The sequence below is a fragment of the Anser cygnoides genome, chromosome Z (genome assembly GCF_040182565.1).
Source record: "Anser cygnoides isolate HZ-2024a breed goose chromosome Z, Taihu_goose_T2T_genome, whole genome shotgun sequence".
Lineage (NCBI taxonomy): Eukaryota > Metazoa > Chordata > Aves > Anseriformes > Anatidae > Anser > Anser cygnoides.
In genome coordinates this window covers 48,465,803-48,487,328 of record NC_089912.1, presented here as the reverse complement: position 1 = coordinate 48,487,328, position 21,526 = coordinate 48,465,803, and the positions used below count along the sequence as shown (strand labels likewise).

At 37.7% G+C, this 21,526-nt stretch overlaps 1 protein-coding gene across 1 annotated transcript; it reads left to right on the top strand.

The window, feature by feature from the left end:
• The first annotated feature begins 773 nt into the window (after positions 1–773).
• CARNMT1 (carnosine N-methyltransferase 1) lies at positions 774–21,488 on the top strand. Its single transcript, XM_013194033.3, has 8 exons — positions 774–1,162; positions 4,207–4,402; positions 5,416–5,579; positions 11,315–11,455; positions 15,484–15,662; positions 17,431–17,544; positions 18,398–18,501; positions 18,794–21,488. The coding sequence occupies exons 1-8, from the start codon at positions 813–815 to the stop codon at positions 18,893–18,895; spliced, it is 1,350 nt and encodes a 449-aa protein (XP_013049487.2). The 5' UTR covers positions 774–812; the 3' UTR covers positions 18,896–21,488.
• The last annotated feature ends 38 nt before the right edge of the window (positions 21,489–21,526 follow it).

Genomic DNA, 21,526 nt, shown 5'->3' with positions numbered 1-21,526 from the left:
TGGCCTCTGTGAGCAGAGCCCAGCATCAGCCCCGTGTCTGTTCAGAGCCGGCTCCAAAAGGGACCCACTGCTGGCCAGAACCAAGCCAGTGAGCGGTTCTTTTTGGGCCTCTGGGAGAGCAGATTTAAGACGGTAAAAACAAAAACAAAAACAAAAAACTGCTGTGCAACAGCAGATGGGAGAGAGGAGTGAGAAGCAGCCCTGCAGCCCCCAAGGTCAGCGAGGAGGGCAGGAGGTGCTCCAGGCACACAGCAGCAGTTCCCCCGCGGCCTGTGGAGAGGCCCCTGGTGGAGCAGGCTGTCCCCCTGCAGCCCATGGGTCCCACACGGAGCAGATCTCCACGCTGCAGCCCGTGGAGGAGCCCCCAGTGGAGCAGGTGGAGGTGGCCTGGAGGAGGCTGCGGCCCATGGAGAGCCCCCGCAGGAGCAGGCCCCGGGCCGGAGCTGCAGCCCGTGGAGAGGAGCCCACGCAGGAGCAGGGGTCTGGGGGGAGCTGTCGCCCGTGGGGGACCCGTGCTGGAGCAGTTTGCTCCTGGGGGATGGACCCCGTGGTACGGAGCCGTGTGGGAGCAGTGATCAAGAGCACGGGGTGTCCTCCCGCAGACAAACGCCGGGCCCCTCCCTGTAGTGCTGGGCGGCACCGCCCGCCGGCAGCACCACGCCTGCGCCAGCCGCGCCCCTCCTCTCCCCTCCCGTCACGGCGCCGCGCCCGCTCTCGCGATACTCCCCCTGGGCCGGCGCTCGGCGCGGGGCCGCCCCTCGCCGGAAGCGAGCGCCCGTGCGCGACCGTTGCGGGCGGCCGGCGGGGGGGGGATGTCGGCCGCGTGCGCTGTGTCCCGCAAAGCGCAGCCGGCGCTGCCGCCGCCGCCGCCGCCGCCGCCCCGGGGCGAGAGGGACCCGCCCGCCAAGGCCATGCGCAGGGGGCTGCGGCGGGGCCACGAGGAGGAGCGCGAGCAGCTGCCGTGGCCGGCGGAGGGCGCGGGCGGCGGGGGCGGCGAGCGGCAGGCCGAGCGGGCGGCCGAGCGCGGCGACGAGCGGCGGCGGCGGCAGCCGCACGAGCCCAGGGCGCTGGCGGCGGCGGCCCGGGCGGAGGAGGAGGCGGAGGAGGAGCGCATGGAGCGGGAGCACTTCCGCAGGATCATCAACGCCTTCCGATACTACGGGTAACCGGCACCGCGGGGGTGCTGCGGGCGGACCCCCCACCCCACCGACCGGCCCGGCCCTCGCGTCCGTGGGTGCGCGCAGAGCCGTCCCGGGGGCTTTGTCGGCGACGGGGCTTAACGCTTAAACAAACACAGGGCAAAACGCCTGGAGCGAGGGTGCGGAAGGTCGCCTCGCCTCAGATAAAACGCCGAAACGCTTTGTGAAGTGTTCGGAAGGGCCCTGCCCTCAAAGAGGCGAAAGGGGTGCTTTCCTCACTGGAGAAATTTCCGAAAGATGTGTTAATTCGTACGGCAGATGAGCCCTCGTAATAGGGCTAGTGGATGCCATTTTCTAATAAGCTTAGCTCTCTAAACGTTTGATCAGTCAAAAAAAGAAAAAAAAAGGGTTCATTGGGCCTTTAGGAATGAGGTAAAAGTCAGAAATAACCAACTTCAGTGAAGGGGTAACAACTCGTTCCAATGACAGAAAAGGGGTGGGACTGGCTGGAAAAGTCCACTCGTCTTTAGTATTTTGGTAAACCCTTTTATGTTACTTTAGGCTTTAGAAGTAGATTTAGGACGTGGCTATGCTGCATAGTGTATACTCCTGCTGACAGACCCTGTCACCTGAGTCATTATTATGCACTGAACTGCTTTTTGTCGATGTCAGACAAGCATATCCAGAACTTTTAAGTGACAGTTAGGTTTTTCGGGTACGTGACATTTTAAGTATTTTTTTTGCTTATTATTTCTGTATCATGGATTTTTGTGTTTTCCAGGATTTATGTTTGAGCAGGAGGTTGGACTGGATGACACCTTGGATTTTTCCTCTGTACAGAATTCTCTAATAACAGACAGCTGTCATTACTGATGTCAGTGATGTAGCTGTATCTTCTGGCCTCAGAAAGCAAGAACGTCCCTGTCAACCTCATGCTCAAGTTATGATTCTGGGTTGCTTTTGAATCCTTCAACTTCAGTAGGAAACTGTAATGAAAGGATATGACTCAAATTCTACTGTAGGAATTGAATAAATTCTGCTTCAGAGAAATAAATCTGACTTTAAGTGGAATTACGTATATTGGTAGTTAAAAATTATTTGTGTGGAAGCACCCGTATGAACAAGGCAACAACACGTTTTCAGTTCAGTCCAGATTAAGGTCAGCAGACATACGGACCTAAATTAATCCCTTGTAGTTCTTCTGATTTCAGTGAATTATTCATTCTGCTAACAGGTGTCAACTCATCATTAAAAGGATGGAGGATGATTCGAAGGACATTACTGACAAAGCATCCAACAGATGTTGATAATGAGACATTGTGTTTTATATAGAGGATCGGTTTATTTTTCTTACTGATCTTTTCTACTTTATTTTTAAGTGTCACTTAAACCCTGTGTATATATTAAAATGAACACTTTCAGTAGTATGAATGTAATGTTGGAAACGTTAACTGGTCAAATTTCCAGTCCGAGGTTGCAACTAAAATCATAGCAGCTACACCTGTTGTGGGCAGCTGAGTCCCACACAGGGGCTTGCTCACTCTCCCACAGCGTAATGGGGAAGAGAGAGGAAGGGGTAAAAGAGAGAAAACTCATGGGTTGAGATGCAGACAGTTAATAGGTAAAGCAAAAGCTGTGTAACCGTGCAAAGCAAAATAAACAATGCATTCATGACTTCGCATGACCAGAGAGATGTTTACCCATTTCCAGGAAAGCGGAGCTTTGTCATGTGTAATAGCTACTGGGGAAGGCAGGTGCTATAACTGTGAATACCTCCCTTTCCTCCTCCTTTTACCCAACTTTCATTGCTGACCATAGCATCGTATGGTAGGGGATATCCCTTTGGCCAGTCTGGGCCAGCTGTCCTGGTCGTGTACCCTCTAGCCTCCTCGCTGGTGAGGCGGTATGAGAAAGAAAGCCATGATGCAATAAAGCAACAGCTAAAATATCTGTGTGTTATCAACACTGTTTTGGTGACAAATCCAAGATACAGCACTATATGAGCTGCTGTAGGGAAAATTAACCCAGTCAAAAGCAATTCAGTACCTTGCTGTCTCTGATTGCTAGTTCTCAACTCTACAGCAGTACGATGACACGAAAGTTTGAGAAACTGCAAGGTGGCTTAACTCAATAAAATGATTTGCTCCTGCCAAAAGGGGCGATCTCCCTTGACCTGGCATCACAGCCTCTCCCTCCCAGAGTTGCTATGACCCTGTGCTTAGCCAGCTTGACTTACTAAACTGTCAGAAATAAAATAGAGCTATCTTATAGAGCTCTCTTCACAGTTAGCAAGTCAAACCAGCTTTATGGCAGGCCTGATGAGTGCCAGAACTGTCACATGGTGTTAAACTTAAATTGTTCAGGTGAGGAGAAGGAAGAAAAAGGAAAGGGAAGAAAAAAATAATAATAATAAATCCTCTTTCTCTTGGCAGCAGCTTAACCTTTTTTTGTGAAATTGTTACTTTGGGAAAAGGAAGAGTTATGTTTAGCTCATATTAGTTACATCAAATTCACAGTACTCATACTTGTGGGAATATGTTGTTAAGGTAGTTTAGTATCTTAGCTGGCGTACCAGAACTGCATCGATGTCTAGCCTTCACTTTTTTGGCTCCTTCAGAAGCAATTGATTTTGAGGATACCTATTCCTACTCTGTAACCAGCTCTTTTTATTCCAAAGGTTACCACATAATTCAGCTGCTTCAATCAATTTAAATTGGATTTAGGAAACATTATGGCTATTTTTGGTTGTTCATTAACTTTTGTTAATCCATATATTAAGGTAGTGATCACCTGTGCTAGCAAGGGTGATGGGATGGTAAGAATAAAATAATAGTCATCCTAAACTGTAAGAGGTTAAAATGATAATGATGTAGAACTAGTGCTTAAAACAAACATTTTGCCTAAAAATTTCCTGAAAACTTGTTCTCTAGTAAGCAGTTCATTGTCTGAAAATTTTCTAAGTTTAAATAAATTGATAACTCTAACCGGTGTAGCTTAGAATGAATTACGTGCTTTTGTGCATTTATTTCTGATGATTTCTAAAGACCTTAAACTTTTTGCTTTTTAGAACGAATATGCATGAACGAGTGAACAGAACAGAGAGGCAGTTTAAATCTCTCCCAGCTAACCAACAGTGTCTTCTTCCTCAATTCCTTCCTCACCTTGACAAGATTCGGAAGTGCATCGATCATAATCAAGAAATACTACATACCATTGTGAATGACTGCGTTCATATGTTTGAAAACAAAGAATATGGAGAAGACGTATGTTAAAATGGACTTTTTCATACTACAAAATTAAATTCTGTACGCCTTGGGATTTTCTACATTTGTTTATCATGCCTTTAGATCTCCAGCTTTCTTAACTTTTGCCCTCTTTGCTTTCTCCTCTATGAATTCCTGATTGCTTACATTTTCTTACTCTTATCCTAAACATCTTGCAGAGCTGATGTTAAGAAAACAATGTTGTTAGTATTTGTAGTTCCTCTTACAAAAACTATTTGTGAATCTGGCAAATGACAGTAATCACTGATTTTTATTTTTTTTTTAAGAAAAACAAAACAAACCCTTTTTTTGCTCCAGGGTTCTAGCTCTACCCTAGTTACATTTTAAAGTTAATATTTCAGTTAACTATGTACAGCATAAATGGCATTCTCTGTTTTTCTGTAGGTTCTTTTATGTTATGGTATCCTAAATCAGTTATAGTTTTAGTTAGGCCAAATATTCTGAATGTTATCACCTGTAAAACTTTTTCGCTATTTATCTGCTTTTTCAGTGTGGCATCTATGTCAAAAAAAAAATTGCATTCAGGGTTAAAGGAGTGGCAGAGATGGAAACTGAAGTCCTTTTTGGTATCTACAGGCAAGGTACAGTAATGGGCAGCTCTAGTCTGAGCTTCTCAGTGCTGCCTCATTAGTACCTAAAGAGATCATCATCTCAGGATAAGCAGTTCAGCCTCTGCGCTGGCTAAACCCTGGTCCTTTCATGAATAAGGACTACGAGCTGTGCTCTGCTATGCCATACTATTTATTGCTTTTGTGATGTGGAAGAACCTACTCTCTTGGGTGCCTCACTGAGACCACCAAACTCAATTCATTTAGTGTTCTAGTCTGGATGTAAACACTGGTCTCAGAAGTGAAAGACTTCTTTGTCAGCTAAAACTCTCAACAGCCGTTACAGCATGACATTTGTCTGTTTATGATTTACTTTATATTCTTCAAGGCTAAGGATATTTGATGCATTTTTCCATTAACTTTTTTTCCCCCCACTTTAATTAGGGAAGAGGGAAGATTACACCAGCTTCAACGTTTGACATGGATAAATTGAAATCCACCTTGAAACAATTTGTGAGAGACTGGAGCGAAGAGGGAAAGCCTGAGAGAGATTCCTGCTACCAGCCAATCATTAGTGAAATTGTAAAGAACTTTCCGAAAGAAAGATGGTAATAGTGTTTAAGATTCTTTTTTTTTTTTTTTAATGTGGCACTGTTGCACAAATCTAATAAAGTTTTTATGCAGTAATGAAAAGTTTGAATTTAAAGGTATAGAAATTGCTGTGAATGTGGAATTTACTGTTTAATCAAGAGAGTTTGTTCTTAATAGAACATATTGAAAAGAGCAAGATCTTAAACTTCACAAATAGTAAGCCAGGATTTTTTTTTTCCTGTAGCTTGATACAACTGATTGTATTCTGTTCACTTTTTTTCAAGTAATAGACTTTAGAAGGTCATGAAGTTAATTCAGTTGTGCTCAGTGAGGTCGTGTTTGCAGGTTAGTAGATTCTCAGTGTGCATGCTGCAGATCACAGAATCATAGAATCATAGAATATCCTGAGTTGGAAGGGACCCGTAAGGATCATCAAGTCCAACTCCTGGCTCCACAGAGGTCTACCCAAAATTTCAGACCATGTGACTAAGGGCACAGTCCAAAAGCTGCTTAAATTCAGACAGGCTTGATAAAGGGAAAGACACTTGTGACAGCAGCAAGTATGAGAATTGCACTTTGTCCTGGACGGTGAAAGGAGGGAAGAAGTCTTGTAACCTCCTATATAGTTTTGTTACAGTTATGTATTTCTAGCATTAGTTTCAAACAGAAGTTACAAGTTTTATAAAAACTGCTGCACTTGTGTGGGCACCTTTGTAACTGTGTTGGCATGTTTAAAAAAAAAAAACAGAAAGCAATGCACACTGCCTAAATAGTAATGTGTGGTTTCTTTTACATAAATTTAAGTAGAAGTGTGCTGGTGGAAGCTAGGAAGAAACAGCTGCTGTAAGAATTGCGTAGTTAATGATTCTGCCATTTAGCCAGAAAGTACGTTTCAGTTTAAACTTGTAATGGTAAAATTTGTTAACTTTGTATTTATAAAATATAATAGGCCAGAACTAAGCTTTTGATTTAGCTGGCTGTTAATTGTGGATGTTCTTTCTCAGTGGTTACTAATAATGCACTTGTACCAAGTTACATACTTTACACTAGCTATCGTTTAGTTTTCACTTAGTGATAGCAGAACATGGAGTGGAATCTGGTAGGATCAAATGGCAACACCAGGCAGATTGCTTGGTTTCTCTTTTGCTTTTGGATAACTTATCTCAAGGTGGATGTATCATTTCAGATATTTCATGTGAACTTCCTGTAATTGTGTTGGCACTTGGTAATGAAAGAAGATTTGCCTGGATGTATCTTGCAGTGAAAAAGATGGAGAACAAATACTTTAGAGAGACTGTCCCTACAGTCAATCTCTTATTTTTTTAATGGCTTCATTGGACTTGTATTTTCTGCTTCTGGTCAACATCATTTGTATTGGTTCCTTATGCTAGAGTTATACAAAAAAGGAATATAAATTTTTGAAACTGTCCAAATATAATTTGCTCCATGCAAGTAGGTGTTGTGTAGTTGCTATTCTCTGCAAGTCTCACCTGCTTCAGTTCTGTTGATAGGCAATGGAAGTGGTAAGGTGCTTTATATGCATGCTCTTCTGGGACGTGGAAGAGATGCAAGCAGTGGTTGAAAGCAGCTGTGAATTTGAACACTCTTTTGAGTAGGAATTACTGTTATCTTTTGTTTCAGTCCAGTCTTCTGACAAGACTGTCATCTAAAACTAAAATCAGAAGGTAAAAGCTGTTTCTGCCTTTTGTTCCTCTTCAGAAGTAATTCCTTCTTTCTGCTTAGTACAGAAAATGTTACTAGCATCAACAAGGCAGTTCGAAGTGAAGTTCCATTAGATAAAACTCTTCCTGAAGAAGCAGTAGATTTCCTGCATTAATTACGTTGGAATTTCATCGTACGTTTCAGCTCGCAGAATTATCTGCCTTTTAATGAACCCATCTGAATTTCTTAGACTTGAATGAACTATGATCACTGTTTTCTGTAGGAGAAAATAGTAAAACATTTTTATTTCTTGATGGAATGTGATTGTTAAAGTGTTTTTATGGGGAAACATAAAGTTGAAAATCTAAGTAAGCATCCTCCTTTTTGGCATCGCCTTTTTTTTTTTCTGCTGTTAACATTTCTACGTATCTGAAAGGACATTATGATCCAATTTCTTGTCAGAAAGGAACCAAAGAAATGGTTAACCTTTAAATTAGTAGATAAATTTCCATGGCTTAGGTATTTTCTCCAAGCTTCTATTCATTAACTTGGCCTCTGAAACCAGCTGTAACTTGAAATTTAAATGTATTTTCTAGTTCAGCAATTTACTTTATTTTCAAGATACTGTCAGGACAGCTCAGAAGTGTGGCCAGTGTTTAGTTTCCTGTTAATTTGGGGAAATTAATTTAATTTTAATTCTTAGTCCTAAGGGCTTTTTGCATGCACTCTGAAACAATTTAGTGACTTTAAAGCTACTGCTTTATACAATTTTATTTAACATAAAATACATCTGTCCACCTAGGGTTTTTAATCCAGATCTGTGATTTAGCTGACACTTTGCTTTAAACATTGGATTTAAGAGCAAGTGTTATCTTCAGTGTTACTCCAGTCCACTGATGCATGTAAATCCACTGAAGTCTGTGGAAGTGTGTAAGTCTAAACTAACAACTTTGAAGAAGAGTTGCTTTTCAAGTGATTTTACTTTTTAGCTAACTTCATTATTCAGTATGTTATCTGAAAAGGAGTTGTATTTAAAAAAAACACTCTGAAATTAGACTACAGTAAAAGAATGAAAAATACTGAGAACAGGATGTGTTCACTGTCTAAATTTACAAATATTGCAGATAAGACACCAGTGAAGAATAAGTCTGAATCCCACAGTGTGATTCTTTGCCAATGTTTCCATCGACCTTGTCTCTACAGGCTGTATATTTCTGATCCCTTCTTATCATTAGATAACATTCAATTTCAGTGTTTCTTATGAAAAAGGTTTGTGTTTGCACATGCTAATTTTTTTTGTTGCTTAACCTCAGTTTACTGCTTCAACACCACCTTTTTGTTTTGTTAAAGTGCAATTGACCTCTTTTTAACATATATAGTTTTCCCCTTAAAAATGATACCAAGTTTAAATCTTCATTAATAGCATTGAACTTTTAAAAACTGATGATATATCACACTGCAAAATGCAGTACAATAATCACATGAGAGATTGTAGTTGTTTCCGGTATTTGTCCTCTATCTGAGAGGTTGCTGCAGGATCAATAGTTGATCCAAGCAGTCCAATGTTAGAGCTCTTCCTCATCTGTCAGCCCCTCATTCCAGTAGGTTAGCAGTAGTTCTCTCTTAGTACCCCACAGGTTTTTAAGCGTGTTAGGTACCCATTTTATGTTTCTGACCAATACCACACTTGTGTCTTAGAAAGCCTGCTACTGCTTGCTAGTTCAAGGCTAGTTTGACTGTGGATCACTGTTGGTTGTTACTGTCAGTTGTCACAGTCTGGGGTTATGTCTTTTTATGATCTTTGCTGTTGCTGCAATTGCATATCTACCATAGGACGACAGGTTTTTCTTGCTTTTTTAGTCGTCTTACGACTATTCAGCCGTTAAGGAAATTGTTTCCATGCAGTTAAATATTTAGTTTTAATGGTTTAAAAATAGTATGGGGCATTGGAGTGTTCCTACTACCACTGGAAGTAATTCCATTTAAATCTTGCTAAACAAAAGGTATTTGAGCACTTTTTTTTATATCAGAACACTATCGAAGCTCACTATTTTTTAAACATGAGTTTGACGTATACCTAATTTACTGGATGATAGATCAAAAAAATGTTCTTGAACTGTTTTGGAATACTAATGTCAATGCTCTTGGACTCAGATTTTATGTTTATTTTTTTGTGTTCTGTGTACTGAAATGAGGTTGGTGGCCAGCATCAGTCACTAGCAATTGATGCAAAGACTACAGGTAGAAATTAAATTAGACTTCACTCCCTTAATAAAAGTGCAAAGGAAAGTGCAATTAAAATCAACTATTTTCTAGAGAAGGAATTTGGGAAACTAGTTCAGAAATGCAAAAACTTTATATTATTTAAAAAAGGAAAAAAGGTACAGGTAAATTGCTTGGAATTAAAAATCAGCTTACTTGTCTGTTTGGGGCAATATCTTTGGATGAATATTTTTTTTTTGGATGAATAAATAAATGTTGAATTGTAAGTTGTAATTACGCCGGTACAACACTTTTCATTAGGTTGTTTTAAGAAAAAATGCCTTTTTTGATTAATGGAATATATTCTCGGAAGTGGCATAAGACTTCATAGCTAGCTTATGGTTAGCTTTAGGTTTTTCACCTAGGAGAGAGGTAAGGAGAATTGTTACTTCACAGAAGTACTCTAAAATAATAGCAAAGTCTTGGCTTCCTGTTTCTCGATAATTAGAAAACAAAATATCTGTATGTATACTGGAATGAAAATCAGGAATGAAAGGATATGTGATTTTTCAGTTTGGAAGGATTCACTGGTTACATGATTAAGCTGTACACCAAAAGGCACTGTTAAAACTGCTTTGTTAGTTTGTGCGGCCTTTAGACAAGGATAGTACTTTCTCCTGTGTTAGGGTCATCACATTCATGTACTGCTTTTTAGAATTTACTTACCTCCCAGACTCATCTTCATGATTACGCAGCATACAAGGTCTTTTGAACCCTTTCTGGCATCCTGAATTTTTAAATAGTAAGAGGCTTTGTATTTTGCTTTCTTCATCGTATTCTTTGAAATGTTTATTGTGGCTTCCTTCACATAGTTGCATATATACGTACATGTATGTTTGTCTTTGAAGGTAACATGCAAAAGAGAAGGTGAACTAGCGTTTTTGGTGTATGAAATTAAAAACTCTTTTTTCAGGACTGAAACTGGAAAATGATTTTTAGATGGCGTACCTTTTCAGCTTTGTGTGAGAGTGTTTTTGCTTCAGTAGTGCAGGTTTGATTGCGTTGTGATGCAAATATACCAATTAGAATATGTGTGTACTGCATTTCTGCCTGGAGGAGGAAAAGGTTTTAGATTCTTAGTTCTTCTATTTATTAGCTATTGGACTTGGAAGATGGGAGTGGGTTTTCTAAATCTCTTGGTAACCATAAGTGCTGGACATCTTCCAGTATTCTTCAGATGATGTCTAGTTACAGGAAATGAAGAGGTAGAGAGCTGTGTTGTACTTTGGTTTAGGAAATCCTCTGTCACTGGATTGGAGTTGGTGAACAGCATTCACCAGTTAGTGAACTGTATTGACTGGAGTGGAGTTGGTGAAGGGCACATTTAACACCCTTAGTTGCTGAGAAGGTAGCTACTTGTAAGTTTGCAGTCTGATTTGCTCATCAGATCATGGAAGTTTTGCTGACGTCAAAATGCTTGTTGATTTTTCAATGCAATGTTAAGAAGATTTCCATAATATTTAGCAGCTATCAGCGGGCACCACAGAAGAAGAAATGGTGATATATAATCATGTTCTTCCTTCCTGCAATTCACTTAGGCGATTGTTTTAGTTTGATAACTAAAAGTTTTCAAAAGAAGTATTTTGTTTTGTAATTATGCACTTTATTCAATAAGGGTTGCTTATGTTCTTTTGTGTCATTTTCTATGAGTTATTTTGACTGTAAATTAACTGATCTGACATGAACTAGCTCCATTTGCCTTTAAGAAGTAAAATCATACGGGAAATATAATATCTAAATATATGGGAAAAATGTTTGACTGAGCCTCTGTAAGTTTTATTAAGAAGTATCAGATAAAGATTTAACTGTTGTTTTTGTTCTGTTGCAGGGATTTCTCCAAAGTCAATATCCTGGTACCTGGTGCTGGGCTAGGTAGATTGGCGTGGGAAATAGCTAGGCTCGGTTATGCTTGCCAAGGAAACGAATGGAGCCTCTTTATGCTCTTTTCTTCTAACTTTGTACTCAACAGGTACATAGCTTATGTTTTACTTTCTGGTCAAAACTTACAGGTGTGAATGAGTGAGGCAAAATTATAAATGAGAAAGTTGAATAAATAAAACTCAAAAGAATAGGTTTGTAATTCATAACACAGGATGCAAGCAACCATTTTTTAGAACGTCTTGATGAAAATAATCAGTGGGATAATTGGGTGAAGAGAAATGTATCTGAGTTAAATGGGTAAGTCATTAAGATTACATCAGGGAGCATGGGTTTTAAGTTATGAAACTTAAAATCTCTGGATTCTACCAGAGATTTCCTGTGTAATCTTGAGTGTTACGGTTTTTATTTCACGTCTGTTTCTGAAAGAAAAAGCACACCTATCTCACAGGTTTCAAATAGGGACTAACTATGCATAATATTTAGTGGTGGTGTTTAGTAGCAGAGGAAACCTCTTACAATGTCACGTTCCATACTGAGATCATAGACACTGTTTCTAAATGAAAAACTACTATGCAAATACAGCTTTGTAAGCAAGTTCTGTTGCTGGACAACAGCTAAAATGTTACAGTTAATAGTTGTACAATTATACTAATGCTATAAATTTGAATTAACAAATTTCATTACGTAGGCTTAATCTGAAGTACATTTTAGTATTTGTTTTTCTGTCACTTGCAATGGAAATTACTTATAAGGAGCTTTTTAGAGAAGAAACAAGGCACTGAATGCAACTGTTCCTCTAAGATTGAGGGTGGGAAGTCTGGATATATGAAAGAGGACTGGGTTTTGTTGTATTGCTGGTGAGTTTGTAGCCAGTTCAGAGACGAAGTATACAGTTTGCTGATTCTTCAGTCTGAATCTCTTCTCTGATGAAAACACCTGAACTTGTATTCTATATTGTCATGATATTTGGAGCCCTGTTTGTAGACAGTGATTGTCCTCCACAGACTGTGATGATACCAAATTTGTTATAGCTTACTCTTCAAAGAAAAAGCGGGGGGGGAAGGGGTGGCGGCAAACACTTTTTCTTGTCTGTTGCACGTCTGGTTAAAACAGTGGTAGTCACTGCAATGAAAATAGCTAGTTGCTAAGAATATATTTACTCTTTTTTTTCTTACATTATTCTCAAATGACCGTCATCTACAATTGTATGTTACAGCTGAGCTGATTTAATACCTTGCAGCTACTGAAAGAAATTCATGTCATCCTCCTCCTCCCTAGCTTTACAGCCCTTTTGGCTCTTAGCTCTATAGAGTGTTTGAAGCAATACAAAGTGATATAAAATTATTTATTTACCATGCTTCGGAGCACCAGTGAGCTGTCATATTGGTTCAAACCTATGACATGTTTTTCATCTACCTTAAATATGGCATCTTCATATGTGGAATTCTTCTGAAAGTATATTTAGTTTGCAATAGTAATAATTCTTAGCATCTGACACTTTTATGTGATATTTACTATTTATATAAAATATATACCATTTTGCTAAATATGTGTCTTAGACTTGCTAACAGTATTAGTTTTTATATAGTCAAACTGAGTTTTGCTCAGCCTCTGTAATCTTCACCTTTGCTGGGTGAGTTATCGGTTACAAGTTTTCTTATTAGCATGAAAGAGAATACAGATAACTGCTAAGCTGACTAAATTCCAGTCATTTCAGTTGATTCCTTTCTGCCAGATGCGATCAGGGTCTTTGCATTAACTACCTGATCAGATGTCTGCTAGGAAGTTTTTAGGGACATTGGAGAACTTGGATCTAGTCTTAATTGTCTGTTCCTAGTTAGCCTTCTGAAATGGATGCGTTTGCCTTCCTGAAACTAGAAGAAACAGCAATGGTCAATATGAGCTGAACATAATAGTTAAGGATGGATAAGAAGGATCTTGAAAAATTTGCAGATTAGCCTTTAACTACAGTCTAAATTTAATTAAGTTTTGTTTTCAGTCGATAAAATTGAGGATTTTGCTATTGTATGCTTACAGTTTGAATCTGCATTCTTCCTCTGTCTGACCTTAGTTTATTTTTGGGAAAACAAAATACTGTCTTGAATATCAAGCCAGCTTCTACAGTGGACTTCTAGATATGATACAGCAGCTTAAGTCTTCTGTATGAAGAGTGATAACAGCTGATTTTTAACATATATACAAAACTTAATTCTCTGAAGTTGTGAGATTTTCTCACTGTGGATGAGATTTCACAGCATTGTACACAGAAAGTGCATCAATGCCTAACAGTGGTCACTGTGAATATTTGAAATAAATTGTATCTATTGCATGTCCATGAATGCCTTAGAATGAAAACAGTTCAAGATTTTATTTTGAAGTCAGTGGTTGAAAGTAAGATTGGACCTAGCCATCTTTTGCAGAGCAGTATTTTTAGACTGAATGTTGCACAATAGAAATTACCCGCCCCTACTTGGAAAGAAACAAAATGCATCATAGTCTTAGTTAAAGCTGTTAACTTCAGTAACACCTTGTGTTGAAAGGATGGAATTTTAAAGGACTGCAGTACTTAGCTGAAGTGCAAAGGAGAGTTTTCAAGCATGACTATGGACAGGGATTTGTCTCTTATATTAAATTGATTCTTCCTTATGAAACTATTGGGAAGTCTGCATGAAAATACGTAGTGCTGAAAAAAAAATACCGGGAGGTGTGTTTTCCCTTATAGCTCAGGAACATTTTCCTTTCCGATTTACTCATACCTCATCTTTACCTTGCTTTTTGGAAATTTTCATTGTTACGTAAAAATATTCTGAGGTTAACACAAATTGACTGTGAGCCCATGGAGAATGCTGAAATAGTTAATGCAGTTGGCCAACTTTTTTTTTTTTTGTCAACCAAACCAGAAATGTCTTTAAGAAAATGGTGCCCATGTTATCAGGGCTTTATGCCTAATTGTTTTCTTTGATTGACGGCATAAATCTGATATTTATATATCTGTTATGTATGGAAACAGTTAATGAGCTCTGTATACTGCTGCTCATAACACAAGAGTTCTGTGTTTTTTTATTGATAAAATTAAATATGACATCATGGAGCAAGTAAGACCTTTTATTTCAAAGTCTTTGCCACAGATGCTTCCTATCTACCAGCCTAGAGTGCATTTTCTATAACATGGTAAGACTGCTTCCAATACAAAGATATTTGTGTGTTTTATGGGACAGATGTGTCCTTTGTTCTCTCTGAATATTTAGCTATGCATGTGTGACATGGCCTTCGTAAGTGAGCTTGACTGCAAAATTCAGTGATGCACAGGGAAAGAAAAATTCTTCATTTTTTAAATTAAATTCTGATTTTGCAGGACTGTGGGAAAAGTTTATTTCTATGCTTTTATGCTACTATCACTTTCAAAAATAGATATTCACTTAATTGGTCATGTCAACCCACAAATTCTGTTTTACACCATACTTAGCATATGCTTATAGCGTAACTGCAACACTCCAGAAACTACTAACTTAGTGACATCTAGCACAAAACTATTACACTTTGCAAAATAGGATTATTTTTTTTAAATTTAAACGCATGCTTTCAGTTAGCATCTGAAAAATGCTTTTTTCTTTTCAGAACCCATATGGCTATGGTTCAGAAAAGGCAGAAAAGCCAGATTAGAACCAGTGTTGCCAAGGAAATTGAAAACAAGCATGGTACTAATGTTGCTCTTTTTTAAACAGGAAAAAAAAGGCTTAGCTTTACTACATATACCAAATCACAAATTTAATTAATTCCAAGGAAAGAATCTTACTAGTTTTCAGTGGAAAAGATGATAAAAATGGCAAAAAGGAGAAAAGAAAAAGAGAACAAAAGGTAGTTACTGTGTCATGCCAACTGTGTGGCACCAACTTGTGGTTGTGTGTCAGACTGGTGTTTTGTTCAGTTCATAAATCGATGAACTGTCTGAAATGTTATGAACTAGGTAAGTGCTTTAGAAAACCTCTAGCTTTAGAGATGTGTTTTTTTCATCAGTAAAACAACAATGCATGTTGAAAGTTTGTCACCTGCATTTCTAGATAATACGTAAGTAATTCATTGAAACTGAATTGTTCTCGTTTCTATATTTTGCAGATGTTCTGAAGTTAACTCATGTAAGCTTTATCCCTGGATTCATCAGTTTAGCAATAACAGAAGATCTGCTGATCAGATACGTCCAATTTATTTCCCTGATGTTGATCCTCACAGTCTTCCTTCTGGTTCAAACTTCTCTATGACGGCAGGGGATTTTCAAGAAATTTACTCTGAGTGCAGTGAGTAAAAACATCCTTCAGACTGTCCATGTAGCTTTATCTTCAGAGTATTTGTTATGGGGCAGTTAAGAAATCATTATAAATAGAATAGAACTGTATCTACAAGCATTAAGGAAGAAGCGCTAGCTGTAGCAAGATTTTTTTTATTCCAAATCAGCTTTTTCTTTCTTTTTGATTATTAAAAAAAAAAAAAAGACATCCTAACATAACAGATGGTTGTTGCAGTCATCTCTTTCAGAAAAAGACAACATGGGAGTATTTAGGAAAAATTTACTTGATTTAGAAAAATGGTGTTTCAAAGAACAATATAATGAGTCCATTATATTCTTCAGTGTAAAACATATAAAGACGAGTATTTCGTATTGATTCGTTTTCTATTGTAAAAGCAAACAGATACTTATTGGATATACATATAAGCATTATGTATAAGTATATATACTTATAATACTTAATAGTATTTCAGAGAAATGTTATGGGGCTGATAAGGAGCAAAGATTGAAACTTACGTTAGTACAAATACCAATATTTTTTCTTGTGATACCAGGTTAGTTGTGCTGTCCTCATTGCAGCTATGAAGTAGTCTTCTGTGACTAACCTCTTGTTGGATTAAGCTGCAGATGACCTTATTTAATACTTCCTCTACCAGTTACATATTCAAGATTTAATCAAAGATAGCAATTACCCACTTCTTTAGTATATATATTAACACTTCCAGAGTTGGTAGAGTAAATAATAAGAAAACATGAAGTTAGCTTATATAGGAAGCTTAAATAGCTTTTACTATTCTTTTCCTTACACGATATTGGATTATCTCTTAGTATATCTGTTTTCTGGCTTCAGCTCTCCATCCTTTTTATTCCTATAGCAGTTTTTCACCAGAATAAAATAGTTTTTAATCAACCTTTTTTTTGCATAGGTAGCCTTCCAGGTATTTTCTTGCAGGTTGCCTTCCTTACAGTTGTCTGCTTTTGTGAAGATGTGGTCTTATATTAGAGTATCCATTGCTGTAAATAAATTGAGATTTTTATTTTTTTTAATATTTCAGAAGTTTGAAATTTACAAATTCAGGTGTGAGTTTAGAGACAGACAGGGAGACTGATGCTTTAAAAGGTAGTTCTTGAAAGATCCTGCTTGCTAAATTTTGCTAATAAATAATAAATGGAGAAATATGCGCATGTTTTAAAGCTATGTGATTTGTGGAAGTACAGCCTAGTGTACAGGCTAGTATTCTTCTAGATGTTGATATATCTAGAAAGGCCCAAAATCACTGGATATTTTTGCATTTGTATTTTAACAGTTTGGTAATGAGGTTAGGACAGGTGAGTGAGTAATAGGATGCTTGGGTTTTCATTTATATAAAACATGTTATAATGTTACAACACTGTCAGACAAGGTCTGATTTTTGGGTGGTCCCTCGTTGGTCCCTTCTAACTTCGGATGTTATATGATTCTTATATTTTACAGTATATGAATGAATTACAAAATGCATAATTAATGAATATGTTTGTATGATATTCTAGAAGTTGCATGTGTGTATATATGTATGTAGACTGCAGAAATCTAAGCTGAAATGTCTTTAGCATAGAACAAAACATTTCACACTTAGTTTCTTACAAACTAAAGTTTACTTGTAAACTGAATGAAAAGTGTTCAACTGTTACTATTAGTTAAAGGAATTCCTGAGTGTGTAAACAACATTAGTGTTAAATGAAGAATTTTTACAGAGGAAGAGACAATTTAATCTATACAATCTGTTCTTCTTGCACAGATACTTGGGACTGCATAGCAACTTGCTTTTTCATCGATACGGCACATAATGTTATCGATTATATTGATACTATATGGAAAATACTAAAGCCTGGAGGAATATGGATAAATGTAGGCAAGTGTGACCAACCTTTCTTCCTGCAACCCCTGACTTCTGTTTGCTCACATTTTGCTCACAAGTACTAGGCATCCAGTACTTGAAAGGAGTAGTGGAATGAACATGTCTGTATTGAAGACTCTGTGGAGCTAAAAACATACGGCTTCAAAATTATCTCAGATAAGATAATACTGTGTTCAGCATGTGTCCAAATGTTTGTTAGTTACAAACAAGTCAACACATGATGTTAAATAGAGAAGTAGTGTAGTGTACTGTATTCTTCTTGCTATTTTCCTAGGAAAATAAAACTTGTTCTGCCTGTAGAGATCCTTGAATATTTTTCTTAGTCAGTTGTCTAATTAATCCTCCGAAGTAGAAGGTTTGGGAATGAGATTTATGGATGCCTTAGTTTGAAAGAAGACAGACGTAAATTATTAGGTCTCCCATGGTGAGGGACTAGCAGACAAAACTCAGACATTTGTGTAGTATGACAGAGAGAGACATTTGTATAGTTTGTATGGTAGAAACTCGTCAGTCACTGATCAGTCATAGTGAGCGTAGCTCTTGAGTAGACCACAGCTGTCCTGCCTTCTCTTTTGTACAGACAGCAATGGTGCTAGAAGGGAAGAAAGTTTAGGATACAGAAAACACAGTTTGGTGGCATAGGAGACTTCATTCTTGAATAAGCAGTTGAACTATTTGGTTTTAATTTTGCCCTGATTCTGAAATATAAGAATTATACTTGAGTAATAGCAGCATGTTTGAATTTAGTGAGTCTAGGTATTAGCATTCCTCACGCTTTCAGTATGTGCTTTTGATTTTAAAGAAGTTTGACTTTTTATAGCGTTTTCATTGTATCTCTGTACTGTAGGTCCTCTACTTTACCACTTTGAAAACTTGGCAAATGAGCTTTCTATAGAATTAAGCTACGAGGATATAAAAAATGTTATACTGCAGTATGGATTCCATATAGAGGTAAGAAGATACAGTTTGGACTAAGCACTATTTGTAGAGACCGGTCAAACTCCTTCAATAATTTTTTACCTTAAAGTTAGTTCAAGCTAATGCCACAGACTAATAACTTTTAGGAGAGGTAAATGTGTGTAATTGTGTTGCAAATTTACATCCGTCATTTGTTGAAAAGTGTATATAGATGGACTTAAAAATCAGTGGGTAGTAAATATATAGCATTGTCTTTCATACTAAGAGAAACTTGTATAGTGCTTGAAGAGAGGGTGTTTTGAAAACTTGAGCTTTTTTTTTCCAGGTGGAAAAAGAATCTGTACTGTCAACTTACACTGTGAATGAACTCTCCATGATGAAATACTACTATGAATGTGTGTTGTTTGTGGTGAGAAAACCAGAATAGGAGTGGTTTAAATAGGTTAGTCAGAAAAAAAAATGTTGGCTTGAATGCTAGAATCAAAAGGAAAATGGACTGAGTGATGTGATGTCTGGACACAACCTCAAATCAGTGGTGCCTTCTTATTCCTAATAAGATTTAGATAGTGTCTATTTTCTTAATATCTATGTTGCTATCCAGACATGTACTATGCCATGCATATTTATACTATAGTGAAAATGGAGGAGGAAATGTTTGCATACACTGTCTTTATGCTTTGGAATGAATTTAAAAACAAAAACGTTTTCTGGGGTATAAAACTTAATGTTCACCAGGATCAGGCTAGTTTTCCATATCTGCTGCCTCATTTTTCTCAGATCCATAGTGATTTCCTTTTTTCTGTGCCTGGAGGTACTTAATGTACTTTCTGTGTCACGTTTAGAAAAGTATTTTTAAACATACATTTAAAATTACAAAATCTGAAATGGTCGAAAAGTGATAATGATTCTGGACAGATATAATAACCAACAGAACTGTTACAGTGTTCTCTGTGAAACAAAAAATAGGAAGGAAGTAGACTATTGTTAAAAATTCTAATTTTTGCCTGTACCAGTGTTAACAGTTTTATTGACACACAGAATCGGTAGGCAGTTTGAAATACTCTTGTGAAAGTGGACAACCGAGTGAAGAAGAGCAGCATGTAACAGGAAAGCAGTATACTAACCTCAGTTCAGGAATAAACCAGTTCTGATTAGTCTCTTAGTGTTGAAATTGAAATATTGGATGATTTGCAGTCTTAAAAATTATTGATTTTTGAGTCACCCACTTCCTGCTTAAGCCAAAGTTTTAAAGGTGTAACTAACAGAAAGCTCTTCTCTTTCTTAAAGATAATAACAAAGCTGAGCTATCCATGCCATATATCTTAATTGTGACAGAAAAAAATCCTCCTTTCTCAAAGGAAAAAAAAAGTTGCTAGTGAAAAATAATGTACTGTAACCTCATGGCTTCATTATCTGAGTCAGCATATGCAGAACAATTAGCAGACAATTTCCTTGTAGCTTTAGGCACTTTACCCATGCTACCCTGGCTTACTTCTTGGTTCCTTATCCTAACTTTTTTTCTGGCTAACGAGGCTTTGGTGGATATTTATCCTGGCTGAATCTTCATACAAGAAAAGCTGAATTTTCTGTCACTCAAGTTATATAAATAAGAAAACATTAATAATTACTGTACTGAGAGGAAGTGTCATGGTAGCCATTTGTTTTCCTAATGTAATGTATTGGTTAATTTCAGTACCAACCTTCATCCTTACTCAGAACTTTCTTTAAAATGTAAGAAGCTTGTAGTAAGGAATCAAGGCTGTTTTTAGTATTTGGACGTAATAGGACTGGACAATAACTTGTTTAAATGCTTTTCATTATTTCTAGTCCCTTTTTGCAGGGTGATGTCATAATCACTTTAATAGTTCCATTATTAACTAATGGATTTTTCCTGTTAAGGCCGGACATTTGTGCCTTCATTTCTAAGCCGAAAGTTTGCATGGAGGAAAACCACAACTTTTCTTTTTTTTTTTTTAATACTTTCAACACTGCATATGAAAGAGAGTGACCTTGGATGTTCCAATACAATGCCTTTTTCTGCTCAGAATCCTTATTGAGAGCAAAGGCTTCTGGACTACAGAAGTTTTCAGTTAGAGCTTTACTTAAACAATCTATCTCTTCTTCCTACGCTGTACCACCAAGATTTAACTTCATTAATCGACCCTGCTCAAGAACGATATTTAAAGCTGAAACACAGCTATTACAAGTAGATTAAAAGAAAAACCCTTGAGCACCTTTAAAAGAAAGAAAGAAAAAGTCTTCAGTTACTTTCATTTTCTTATTGTACTATTTACTCTGTTTAATGAATGGACTTCAATTTCTGGTGATGCTTTACCTTCATTTTGACTTTTTTTTTCCCTTAGATAAAATGTGATTAGTATTTTATTTGGTTTTCCTTGAATAAGTTCTTTGGAATCAGACAAAGTTAGATGAATGTTGATTATGCAGTTGTTGAGTAGCTACACCTGTAATATTGCCCAATTTCTGCCTCTTAACCAGTCTTTAGTTACACTTGAAGTGTGGTGTTTTTTACGACTAAGCAACTGAACTCTTGCATTCTGGCTGAAATGTCGGTATCCTTTGTTCTGTCGGTTTTGTTCTTTGCAACAGCACATTGTCGCAAGTGCCATTTTTTCATTGGTTTAGGAAATGTTTTTATTTACTTTTGTCATGTATATAGTGATGTGCTTTTATTTCTCGCTTGGAAAATGCCAATTTTCCCCCATTGTTTTTCCTTCTATGTATAACAGCTGCATTAACAGTTGGAAGCCGAATAATGTTGTAAGTTGTATGAGTTAGTGTTTTACCTGCGGTCCTATTTATGAGTTTTTACAATTCATCATTTGTGTTTTATTGATGGGGATAATTGTGTGTTATTCAATGTGATCAAACTCTTCCTCAGTTGTGTACGCAGGGGAGAAAAACGCTTAAGCTGTTTGTCAGCAGGAGCCGAGACAATTTAGGTCACTATTAAACTGTACGTGGTATTGAGTGTAAAATAAAACGCTGCATAACCTTCAGCGTTATTAATTCTTTATGGGGAGTAAGTTTGACATGT

Coding starts and splice junctions, on each gene's coding strand:
- CARNMT1 (XM_013194033.3), top strand. CDS start 813: ATGTCGGCCGCGTGCGCTGTGTCCCGCAAAGCGCAGCCGGCGCTGCCG. Junction 5,580..11,314: donor AACTTTCCGAAAGAAAGATG/GTAATAGTGTTT, acceptor GTTCTGTTGCAG/GGATTTCTCCAAAGTCAATA. Junction 15,663..17,430: donor AGAAATTTACTCTGAGTGCA/GTGAGTAAAAAC, acceptor CTTCTTGCACAG/ATACTTGGGACTGCATAGCA.